At 49.0% G+C, this 12,500-nt stretch overlaps 1 protein-coding gene across 5 annotated transcripts in view; it reads left to right on the forward strand.

Moving 5' to 3' along the window:
• PTK2B (protein tyrosine kinase 2 beta) overlaps positions 1–12,500 on the forward strand; it is a 131,132-nt gene that overhangs the window by 95,737 nt on the left and 22,895 nt on the right. For all 5 annotated transcript variants that reach the window (XM_032265354.1, XM_032265359.1, XM_032265355.1 and 2 more), the window contains 12 exons: positions 5,259–5,321; positions 5,529–5,583; positions 6,034–6,174; positions 6,547–6,621; positions 7,403–7,504; positions 8,532–8,649; positions 9,188–9,227; positions 9,608–9,654; positions 10,560–10,610; positions 11,064–11,161; positions 11,941–12,025; positions 12,230–12,330. In XM_032265354.1, coding sequence (XP_032121245.1) covers positions 5,259–5,321; positions 5,529–5,583; positions 6,034–6,174; positions 6,547–6,621; positions 7,403–7,504; positions 8,532–8,649; positions 9,188–9,227; positions 9,608–9,654; positions 10,560–10,610; positions 11,064–11,161; positions 11,941–12,025; positions 12,230–12,330 — 976 coding nt within the window. The remainder of the gene's footprint in view (positions 1–5,258; positions 5,322–5,528; positions 5,584–6,033; positions 6,175–6,546; positions 6,622–7,402; positions 7,505–8,531; positions 8,650–9,187; positions 9,228–9,607; positions 9,655–10,559; positions 10,611–11,063; positions 11,162–11,940; positions 12,026–12,229; positions 12,331–12,500) is intronic.

The following is a 12,500-nucleotide window of genomic DNA, read 5'->3' on the forward strand; positions in this document are numbered from 1 at the left end:
TATATTATTTCCTAGCTTAAAAAAGAGATACAATGTAGGCTTGAGACATGTGATATGTGAAATGAATCTTCAGTGGAGTCCTGAGTTTCCTGTGTTACTCTGGGCAAGTCAGTTAATCTCTCTCTCTGCCTGGATTCCTTCATTTGTAAAATAGGAATGATAATAGTTGCATTATAGTAACATTACATTACTATATAACATTTGTTATGCTATATAACATATAATAATATATTCTGTTACTATATAGCATATGTTTTACTATATAACATATATGCTACTGTATAATATGCATAATATGTATGTTATGTTACTATACAATAGTAACATAACAAACCTTGCGGGGTTGTTACAAAGAATGAATGAGTTAATGTATTTAAAGTACTTAGAACAATGGCAGGGACCAAAGTATTCAATAATTATTTATTATATTTTACTTATTTTTTTCTTTACCCTTCTTTTGTTTATTTTGAATAGACTTTATTTTTCAGAGATGTTTTAGGTTCACAGCAAAATTGAGCAGAAGGTACAGAGTTCCTATGCACCCCCTTCCCCACACATGCCCAGCCTCCCCACTCTCTACATTCCCCACCAAAGTGGCGCGTTTATTACAATTGATAAACTTACATTGACACATCATTATTACCTAAAACCTGTAATTTACGTTAGGGTTCACTCTTGGTGGTGTATGTGCTGTGAGTTTGCCTAATTGTATAATTACTTATATCCACCATTATAGTGTTGCACAGAGTAGTTTCACTGCCCTAAAAATTCTCCGTACTCCACCTATCCATCCCTCCTTCCCTCGAACCCTGGCAACCATTGATCTTTTTATTGTTGCCATAGTTTTGCCTTTTCCAGAATGTCATATAGTTGGAAAGATACCTAGTTAATTTTATTCATTTACTGGAGATGCTTTGTAAATGTCAAATGTTTTCTGTAAATAGTACCTCAAAATGAAAGTCTGAAATTCATGGCCCCTATGCTAGAAATCAGTATCTGCCCAGTTTGAGGAACCAAATAACTTCTCCCCCTTGACCTGAGACACCTAGGACCATTGCCCACCCCCAGCAGAGCGTGCATGTGCGCGCGCGCACGCACACACACACACACACACACACACACACACACACACACAGAGTGAATGTGTAACCCCAGATTAGTTAAGTAGAAACTGATAATAAATAGTAGAGAAAGAACACACAGCTTGCTTTGCTTCAAAACGCATCTTGGCTTGTAGTTAATTTCTGTTGATGTTTAGAAGAAAAAAGTAACCAACTGGATTTAGTTGTTTAGCTGGTTTAGTTGTTTCCTTATTTTCTGCCGCCCTTACCTGGGTATCAGTCATAGGCCTATATTTGATTATAGGCGCCACTGCTGTCCACCTGATGTTAGCTACTCAAAATTACAGGCTTGGGCTGGGGGGACCAGCCAGGCACTAGAGGGTGCTCCAGGTAGGCACAGCCTTGCTCAGTGACTGCGGTTGGGGCAGATTTGGGAGACCTGGGTGCCCCTGGAGAGCAGCTGAGATGATTGGGAGGCTAACTTGCTGGAGAGAGCATTGTCTCCGTTGAGTGTTGGTTACTAGTTCTCCCAGACATTCCCAATATGTTCAGTTGCTCCAAATGTTAGAAACACACAGATTGTGGCACATCTGCGTGATTGGACACTTTTGTTCATGGTAACCATGTAAATGATCTTCGATGCCTGAGAGAAGGGTCATCGGGGACACAGGGAGTGGGTTAAGCAAGCTGGGTCCAGGGGATTGGGATGATCTCAATGTGCTAGCTGAGCTTCCTTTATCCTAATAAAACATTTTTCCATTCACTACCTCCTTGATCATGCTAAAGTGCTGTTATTTTTATGTGCTTCAGTTGCTCAGTGTTAATTTCAAAATGTTTACCTTTTCATTTAGCTAACCCTGTTTCTGAAAATTTAATATTTAAGTATCCCAGTCTTCCAAATTCTTTCTTCGCAAGTCTCAAAGTTCATTTATTCACTCAGCAACAGATCATAAGGCTGGCGTGGCTTTAGGAGACCACTCTCCTTTGTGGCTGGGAAGCAGATCTCACCCCATGGGTGGGCAATGCATTCCCCCTGCCTGGCACACTCTTCTCATTTCCGTTTTCAGCCTAGTAAACTCTTCTATCTTCTGGCAGCCTTAGAAAATGTACTGAGCTTGTGTTACCTGCTTGTCCTCTGCATACGTAGGAAACCTCAGCATGAGCCTATGAGGTGTCAATTGCAAGCAGTGTGACCATCTGCTGTCCTCATCAAGCCAGCTTAAGGGTCTCTCCGTCTCGAAGCCTTTTCTGTGCTATCCAGACCCCGTCCAGCCTCCTTTGCAAAACCACCTTGCACCCAGCTCTGGGAGGCAATGACATGTGCCCATGCACCAGATTGTGAAATTCTATCAAATCCTTAGAATCAGAACTGGTGTTGCCTTTGCCTGGCACATATGGACTCACTACATAGTTGAATGAATGGATAACTCTGAAATAACTGAAATCCTCTTCCTCGGTGGATCTTTGCCAACATTTATTCTGTTAGAATTCAATAGTGTACAGCAAGCCAATGTGTTCAGTTACCTGGGAGTATATTTTATGGCTCACTCAACTCAGGGGCACTGCAGATGACCAGCCTGCCTGTAGTCACCCTGAGGTTTCTTAAGAATGTGTAGGTTGAGCAGGTAACACTGGCATGAAACGTTTTCTAAAGCTGCCGTGGTCAATCATATGGAACTTTGGGATCTTAACTGCGGGCACACTTCAGGTGGGAGGAGGAAGAGGAGAAGGAGCTTCCATCCAGGGGAGAATCCTGAGTAGACTTCTCTTGTCCTTTACCTCAGTGGCCCCCAACTTTTTTGGCACCAGGGACCAGTTTCATGGAAGACAATTTTTCCTTGGAGTGGGGCATGGTTTCAGAATGATTCAAGAACGTTACATTTATTGTATACTTTATTTCTATTATTATTACATTGTAATATATAATAAAATAAATGTACAACTCACCATAATGTGGAATCAGTGGGAGCCCTGAGCTTGTTTTCCTGCAACTAGATGGTCCATCTGGATGTGACAGGAGACAGTGACAGGTCATCAGGCATTAGATTCTCATAATGAAGGTGAAACCTAGATCCCTCACATACATGGTTTACAATAGGGTTCATGCTCCTATGAGAATCTAATGTCGCCACTGATCTGACAGGAGATGGAGCTGGGGACAGCTGTAAATACAGATGAACCTTCAGTCACCCACTGCTCACATCCTGCTGTGCGGCCCGCTTCCTAACAGGCCACGGACCAGTACTGGTCCGTGGCCTGGGGGTTGAGGACCTTTCCCATACCTGAATGTCATCCCTATCTCCCAGTCTTCTGGTTCCCAATTCTGCGCATCTGCCCTTAGTCAGCAAGCACATCCTGTCTCAGGCACCATCACTTACCTTGCTCTGTCAGACACCCAGTAGAGAAAAGTCAGGGTAGGGAAGAGCCCATCTTCTTAGTTTTCTAAGTTCTCTTCTTGGATCAAATTCCTAGGGTTTTCTAGCCTCACTACTAGTAACATTTGGGGCTGGATACTTCTTTGTTAGCAGGGAGGGGTGGGCTTCCTGTGCATTGAAGGATGTTTGGCAGTATCCCTGGCCTCTACCCACTTGATGCTCACAGCACCACCATCCCCTACTCCAACTAGGATGTGATAACCAAAACTATCTCCAGACATTGCCCATTGTTTCAGGCTGGGGCACAGAGTGTAAAATTGAGATTGTATTTGTTAAGAGGTAACTACTTACTTCGTTTGACAATGTATTCGAAGACACCATTTATTTAAAATGTTTAAGGATATAGCATTTTATGTTTTACTTTTTTATTGGGTATTTCCTCTATGATTTCATGCCTTGAGGGTCTTCCTTTTCATTTTTTTGAGATGGAGTTTCACTCATCACCCAGGCTGGAGTGCAATGGTGTGATTTTGGCTCACTGCAACCTCCGCCTCCCAGGTTCAAGCAATTCTCCTGCCTCAACCTTCCCAGTAGCTGGGATTACGGGCGCCCGCCACCATGCCTGGCTAATTTTTTGTAATTTTAGTAGGGATGTGGAGTTTCACCATATTGGCTAGGCTGGTCTCGAATTCCTGACCTCAGGTGATCTGCCCACCTTGACCTCTCAAAGTGCTGGGATTACAGGCATGAGCCACTGCACCCAGCCTTGAGGGTCTTCTTGATCCCATAACTTGGAAATATTTTTCTAGATTATTTTTTCTGGTTTGAAAGCAGTTTTTTTTTAACTGACCTCTATCTTTTAATGCGTAAGAATAACTATTTTAGACAGAATGTGTGGTAAGGATCTAACCTTCCTATTTTCTAAACGCAGTGAACTGTCCGAAAGTCATTGCTTTTGAATTGTAAGTTACTTCCCTCACTCTGCTTATAGTATTAGTCGCACAAAACTTTTCCCACACATTTATAAGGATCCCTGAATTAAAGGAATACTGAATGACTCTAATACATGATCAGGAGAAGGATAATGTCTGCAGCAGTCAATGAAATTACTAGACACAGTGACACAGAGAGGGAAGGGAGGCTGGCACATGTGAGGACATTAGCTATTTGGTCTCAGTTAAGCCACAATTGCATAAAAATATTTATCAAAGCATACCTTTTTAGGGGAAATGAGACATAAAGAATATAAGTAAATATTAATATATTTTAGTTAATACATTATGGTTAATCATGGTGCAACTATGAATAATTTTATTTTCTTCTTCTGTTCTGTAAGTGCTAAAGTTTTCATATGTACAGTACTACATTTAACAAGTATCTAAATGAACACATAAACACACACACATATGGTATCTAAGAAATAGCAAATAAGTGAAAAGGAAATCACAAGAGCCCCCCAGGATCTGCAGGTGGAGGTCAGTGTTCCTAGGCTGATCATTCAACATGGGCTGCCATGGGTCTTTGTTCTTAGAGGTCACAGATGGAGCCGCCATCTTCCTCCTCAGCCTAGTCAGCCTAGTATCTGCCCATTCCTAGAGTGGGCTTCCTAGGATTCGAGGCTGGAGTCTTTTCTAGGAATGAAATTTGTAGGGTTTGCTTTTCCTCATAGGTCAAAATACCAAATTTTATGACTCTCCTAACTTTCTTTCTCCTGGGGACCCCCACATATGGCAGAGGAAAGGGGCTTCTAGTGGCATGAGGTTCCGGGTCTGACTGCCTCATTCTCCAACCTTCAGCCCCCCTCCACCCCCTCTTTCTCCAGGCGGTTCTTCAAGGATATGCCCCACAATGCCCTTGACAAGAAGTCCAACTTCGAGCTCCTAGAGTAAGTTCTGGGATCACCCGCCTCCCCTCCCTCCCTGTCCCTCCATGTGTTCTTCTCCTCCACCCCTCTCCTCCACCCCTCCCCAGACCAGAGCCACACAGGGCCCCTCTCCAGGTCCCAAAGCCTTCTCACCTCTTCCTGATTGGCCCATAGTCCTGGGGTGGGGGTGGGGGGAGTCACATGCTGCCTTTTTCTTCCTTCTTGCAGAAAAGAAGTGGGGCTGGACTTGTTTTTCCCAAAACAGATGCAGGAGAACTTAAAGGTGAGAAAACCAATGGGTGGGGACCTCTTTGCGCTGATTCCCAAGACTAGAGTGGAAGGGTGAGGCTGCAAATACTCAGAGAAGGCAGGCATCTGCACAGCCTTGGGCGTTTGGACACAGGACCACTAAATGCACCCAGGGGTCCTCTCTGGGTGGGAATCCAGCTGTGACATGCCTGGGCTCCCACTCTGCATCGGGGCCTTATCAGCTCTGTGGCCTAAGCGCTGGGAAGTTGCTACCTCCTGCCCCCTACACCTCACTCATACGGTTATAGTGAGTCTCTCTTGAGACAGTGGGTGTGTGTTTTAGGTCATAGATCACAGCTGCTCTTGGGGCAAAGATCCTGGGGACCATTTTCGAGCAGTGGGCAGTCTCTCGGTGAGACCTTAAGGGAAAAAGTGAGAGCTGGGAGAAGCGGGCCTCCCTCACACTGCCCATCCCCTCCCCCAGCCCAAACAGTTCCGGAAGATGATCCAGCAGACCTTCCAGCAGTATGCCTCGCTCCGGGAGGAGGAGTGCGTCATGAAGTTCTTCAACACCCTCGCAGGCTTCGCCAACATTGACCAGGAGACCTACCGCTGTGAACTCATTGTAATGACGGGCTCTCTTGATCCTCTCCCTGACCTGGATTCCAGGCCTCTCAGGAAAGGGGGTGGGGGGAAGGGAGAGGCTGCAATCGCTGCAGATTCTCAGGCAGCAGGACCTCGCTAACCTGCCGACACAGAAGTCACGGGCATCGCCTTGCCTGAAGTAGGCGCTAAAATGTTGGCCTCCAGCTCTGCGGGGGCAGGCAGGACAGGAAAGAGGTCAGGAGGGGAAAATCAGTATGGCCAGGGTTTTGGGGGAAGGAGCTGGAGACCCAGGAGACAGTGGCCTGTGTCTAGCTTAGGGAGCTTTTCTTCAAGTTTCTGAAGAATGGAGAGGGCAACTCTGGGACAACAGTCCACTCTCCTTTTATTCCAGCAAGGATGGAACATTACTGTGGACCTGGTCATTGGCCCTAAAGGCATCCGCCAGCTGACCAGCCAGGATGCAAAGGTAGAGAGACCGCGGGCAGCCCCACCCAGCTCCAGGCAGGGATATCTTCCCCTCTTTGCTGCCTCCCCCCGTCTGCCCCTTTGGGTCTTCTTGCCCCCATTGATGAGAGCAGAGTCCTCCTAAGGCCATGCCCTGGCGTGAGCAGCAGTGGAGAGCATTTAGAGACGGCAGCGTGGGGCAGATGGCTCTTTACATCCCCATGACTGTCATCTGCACAGAGATGGCAGGAGCAGTAGACAAGGCCGCCATGATTACTGTCCGAGCTCAGCAGTGTCTCTCAGTGACAATATGGGACATGATACCCGTGGAAGTCAGGGGACCTGGGTCCAGTTATGACTCCACCACCAGCTTTGCACATGACCTTGAGCAAGCCTTGGCTTTCTCTAGACCTCATTTTCTCCTTGGCATGGGAGGGGCTTGGTCTAGATGAAGCTTGTGGTCCCAGGACGGCTTTGAATACAGCCCAACACCAATTCATAAACTTTCTTAAAACATGGTGAGATTTTTTTGTGCAATTTTTTTAAGCTCATCAGCTATTGTTAGTGTTAGTGTCTTATGTGTGGCCCAAGACAATTCTTCTTCTTCCAACGTGGCCCAGGGAAGCCAAAAGATTGGATACTCCTGAACTAGAAGATCCTTCTAGGCTTAATAGTCTGATTCTCTCTTCATTTCCCAGAGAAACTCCCAGTTCCTCCTCAGCCCAACTCCCCCATACTGACCAGTCTGCACAGCCCAATCCTAGCACTGGGGTGGTCTGAAGCTCCCCCTTCTTTTCCCACAGCCCACTTGCCTGGCCGAGTTCAAGCAGATTAAGTCCATCAGGTGCCTCCCACTGGAAGACGGCCAGGCGGTGCTGCAGCTGGGCATTGAAGGTGCCCCCCAGGTGAGTGTCTCTGGGCACCTGGCAGCTCTGCAGGGGTTCTCACAGCCGGTCGGGAGCTCTTGATCAGGCCAAAAGTCCATGGCACCAAGTTCTTGGACGAAATGTACCAGGATGGTGATCGATTATAAGAAAATTTGGGAAAGAACTTTTGTAATGCCAGGAAGGAAACTGGGAAGGTCTTCAGCTGGTGGAACGTTCAAGGTGAGCAGAAATCGGGTACAAATCACAGGTCTAAGTTTTACCAAGGGAACAGTGATGTGGAAATCAAAAACATGGTTTGGTTTTTGTTTGTTTGTTTGTTTGGCAATAAAACAGGCTGCAGGGCATTCATCTCTCTCTCCGTTCACCCATCTCTGCCCTTGCCCCATTGCCTCCCCCCACTTTTCTTTTCTTTTGTTTTTTCTTTTGTTCTTTCTTTCTTTCTTTCTTTTTTCTTTCTTTTTTTTTAGACAAAGTCTCACTCTGTCACCCAGGCTGGAGTGCAGTGACGCAGTCTTGGCTCACTGTAACTTCCGCCTCCTGAATTCAAGCGATTCTCCTGCCTCAGCATCCTGAGTAGCTGGGATTACAGGTGCCTGCCACAAGGCCCAACTAATTTTATACTTTTAGTAGAGACAGGGCTTCGCCATGCTGGCCAGACTGGTCTCAAACTCCTGACCTCAGGTGATCTGCCTACCTCAGCCTCCCAAAGCGCTGAGTTTAGAGGCGTGAGCCACTGCGCCCAGCCCCTCTTCCATTTTCTCAGTTTCTGCTTCTGTTTATTGAGCATCTACCAGGCATCATGCTATGTACTCAGAGGCTAAAATGAGTGAGGCCAGGGACTGGCCTTTGGAGAACGTGGACATACAGGTAAAAGGGGTGATAGAGTCAGCCTGGACTCCAGGGCAGGGCCCCAGGGGAGAGGTCCAGACAGCACTGGCATCCAGGCAAGGGTTGTAGCAGGGTACTGCTGTCTCTTCTTAAGCCGTGGGGGTGATCTCTAACCAGGGCTCCGGGGTCTCACCCTTGGCCGGTCTCTGCTCTGCAGGCCTTGTCCATCAAAACCTCGTCCCTGGCAGAGGCTGAGAACATGGCTGACCTCATAGATGGCTACTGCCGGCTGCAGGGGGAGCACCAAGGCTCTCTCATCGTCCACCCTAGGAAAGGTGGGTTTCATTTAAACATAAAGTGACTGGACCATGGATGGCAGCACAGCCAAGTCCCCAGAGGTGGAGGGGCAGAAGCCAAGCCACTGACAGATAAGTGAATGAGGAAGCTTCCCTGACAGCCCGCAGGAAGCTTCCAGTGGGCCCATCTTGGGCTGTAAGCCCTGGCCAGTCCACTACCTGCAGCCCTGCTAGTCAAGGTCCACATAGAGGCAGCTTCTGGAGTAGAGGCATGTTAGTCCAGCAGGCTCAAAGGCATTGCTAGAACAAGGCCGGTCCCGCCTGTGCGTGTCTCCATTTTGGGGTCAGATTCAGGAAGTAGGGGTCCCAGCTGGAGCATGTGAAATCTGGCCCAAGGAAGCCTCCAAAGAGGATTTCAGTTCTGGCCCAAGGCCTCCCCAGCTCCCAGGCTAGGAGAGAATGGAATTAGGCGGTGGGGTGGGAGGAAAGTCCCTTGTAGGAATACTAAGGAGGTCAGTCACCTACCCACGCACCTGTGTCCCCAGTTCCAACCTCCTCTATCCTCCTCTCTTCCTAGATGGCGAGAAGCGGAACAGCCTGCCCCAGATCCCCATGCTGTGAGTATGGTGGGGTGCAGAAAACAGGGCCCTGGGCTCAGCCAGTGCTGCAGAGAGGAAGAAGAACAAGCTGGGAGTCCCCACCTCCATAGTTTCTGGCTTTCGGCCCCAGGAGAACACTGAAAAAGAATGATCTTTTCCTCCCAGTAAATACCTGCAGGAATATTCCTATGCCTTCATGCCACCTGGTGTTATCCTGGGGAGTCACTGCTGTCCCCCAGCTCCAGTCCCAGGCAGCCTGGGCTGTGCTCCCAGGTCCTTGCTAATCTGAGCAGACTGCTTCTCCACAGGGGATGGGAGGAGAGGGCAGGCTGAGGCTGCCCAGGGGAGCATTGCAGGGCTCTGAGCTCACCTGGCTTCTGCCTTCTCACCTCCTACAGAAACCTGGAAGCCCGCCGGTCCCACCTCTCAGAGAGCTGCAGCATAGGTGAGCCGCCTGCTGTGTCCTCGGCCTGCTCCAGTTGCCTCCCATCTGCTTGCTCCTTGCAAGCAGATATTGACATATCCTCATGATATTGTCAAGGGCATCTCAAGTTACAGAAAAACAACTCTCCCCCATAGCTTCTTAATGATCGCTTTAAAATATCATGAATTGTAATAGCTCCTGTGCATTGAGTAGTTAGTACATGGTACCACGTTTATCTTAGGCAGCTTGGGCTACCATAACCAAATACCGTAGACTGGGTGGCTTAAAACCAGAAGACTTTATTGCTGACAGGTCTAGAGGCTGGAAGTCCAAGATCAAGGTGCTGGCAGAGTCTGCATCCAGTGAGTGCTTTCGTCCTCATTTGCAGACAGCTGTCCTTTGACTGTGGGCTCCTGTGATGGAAAGAGAGCACTGGTCTCTCTTCTTCTGCTTACAAGGGCACGGATCCCATCATGGGCGCTCCACCCTTATGACCATACCACCTCCCAAAGGCCCCACCTCCTAATTCCACCCATCACCTGGGGAGTTGGGGCTTCAACAAAGGAATCTGGGAGGTACACAAACATCCAGTCCCTAATGGTATTAAACATGCAACAGGTATTATTTGATTCAACCTTTACAGCATCCCCCAGGATGCACTTCACAGAAAGGGAAACTGAGATTGAGGGAGATGAGTCAACTTGCCCTAAGTAACGCAAGTCAGGCAGCAGAGAGTAGGCGCTTAAGCCGAGGTGCCCTGGTCTCCGTGGCCACGCTGAAGCTTGGGGTGGGAGATAGGACATGTCTGGTTTCTCCTCCTGCTCCCTTGGCCTCCACTGGCCTCCAGCAGGAGTCCCACACCTGATTCCTGGCGGTGCTCACTGAGAGCATCTTGTCTGTGGCTTGACCTCTTCCTGCCATTCCAGAGTCAGACATCTATGCAGAGATTCCCGACGAAACCCTGCGAAGGACCGGAGGTAGGTTCTCCTCCTTGCCCCACCCCGCCCCCCCCCCACAGCAGTCAAAGGCAGGGCCCTGTGACATCACTGCAGGGAACATTCTTTTCCTCCTTTATCCTCCCTTTGTGTGAGGCTTAGATGGTGGCAAACCTGAGATGCCTTGGATTTGAAAGCTGAGATGCTTTTTTTTCTCCCTATACTGATTGATCTTTTGTGTGCCCATGGAGCTGTGTGGGGATTCTAATAACTCGGACCTGGGACTCAGCCTTCAGAGGGAGCAGGGTGATGGCTCCTCCCTGGGTCTGAGACGATGGAACATTCTAGACCTCTGTTTCCCCAGCCCAACCCCTGGACCTTGGCTGAGGTGGTGTTGGTCTGGCGATGCCTGGCGTTACAGCCTGCAGACACTCGGGTTCCCCGGCGGATGCCACTGGTCTCTGTGCTCTGCGACTGTTTTCTCCATCTGTGCAGGTCCACAGTATGGCATTGTCCGTGAAGATGTCGTCCTGAATCGTATTCTTGGGGAAGGCTTTTTTGGGGAGGTCTATGAAGGTGTCTACACGAATCACGTGAGTTCCAGGCTCTTCCCTGACACTCCTCTTCCGCGTGTCTGTAGGATGAGCCAGAGCTCGAATCTGAGCAGGTTGGAGTCGGTGCAGCCTTCATCCACTCGGAGCCCTTAGGGCCCCTTGTCCACAGGGCGTGGCGGTATTTATTAAATACTAAGAGAATAATGGAGACGAGTCATTTCCAAGAAGGGTAACAAAATACCAGGGATGGAGATACAGGCAGAACCTGGAGAAGGGTCACTGATTCTTGGTAGGAGAACACAAAGCAGGTGGCGGGATAAAGACAGTTCTGAGAAAAGACGAGGCAGGATCTAGAGTTACTGTCAAGGCCTCTGACGGGGCAGGGCAAAGCGGACAGCTGTGGTCACGCTGCTAGCAGGCCCGGGGAAAGGCCAAGCAGAAAGAAAGAGGCAGCAAGAATGTAAAATCTAATGATGATGAGAGAGAGAAAGACCCAGCCCCCACACATGATAATGACCTGCAGGTGGCCCTGGCTTTGGGCAGGTCACACAGCCTCTCAATCTCAGTGTCCTCAGCCGGATGGACAGGGGCTTGTACCATTTGACCACTAAAGCCCTTTTCACTTCTAACAGACCCTGATCAAGAAGAAGGGGAGCAGGGAAGGAGAGGAGAGGAAGAGAAAGAGGAGAAGAACAGAGACATAGGAGAAAGGGGCCTCAGCTGGCAGGGATGTCTGCAGGAGGCCATGGGGAGGGCGGGAGGGAACACTGCTGAGCGCTGGGCTGGACCAAGGGGTTCAGAACACACTGTTGTTGCAGAAAGGGGAGAATATCAACGTAGCTGTCAAGACCTGCAAGAAAGACTGCACTCTGGACAACAAGGAGAAGTTTATGAGTGAGGCAGGTAGGGACCCCTTGGACCAACCAGGCCTCCAAGATGGGAGGGGCTTGGGCCCAGGAAGGGATGGGGGAACAGTGCAGGGACCCACATTGGAGGAGGGCTCCCGTTCCCCCAGCTGGAAGAACAGAGGCCTTTGCTCAATTAGACCTTTGAGCAGCTCCACCCGTCCCTCTTGCCTGCCCCCCCTCACCCCCGCCACCACTGCAGTGATCATGAAGAACCTGGACCACCCACACATCGTGAAGCTGATAGGCATCATTGAAGAGGAGCCCACCTGGATCATCATGGAATTGTATCCCTATGGGGAGGTGAGCTGGAGGTGGCAGAAGAGGGACCCTGTGGTGACAACTGGCCACAGCGGGGCAGGGGGGGCATTAGAGCACAGTCCCCTCCTCCCAGCTTCCTGTCTTCTGTATTTAGTTGAAGCAAGCCAAAGGCTCTATTTGTCAAGGAAATTGCTGGAACATTTTGCCAGCTT

Source organism: Sapajus apella, unplaced genomic scaffold (assembly GCF_009761245.1).
Source record: "Sapajus apella isolate SASKATOON/1434 unplaced genomic scaffold, GSC_monkey_1.0 scaffold150, whole genome shotgun sequence".
Taxonomy (NCBI): Eukaryota; Metazoa; Chordata; class Mammalia; order Primates; family Cebidae; genus Sapajus; species Sapajus apella.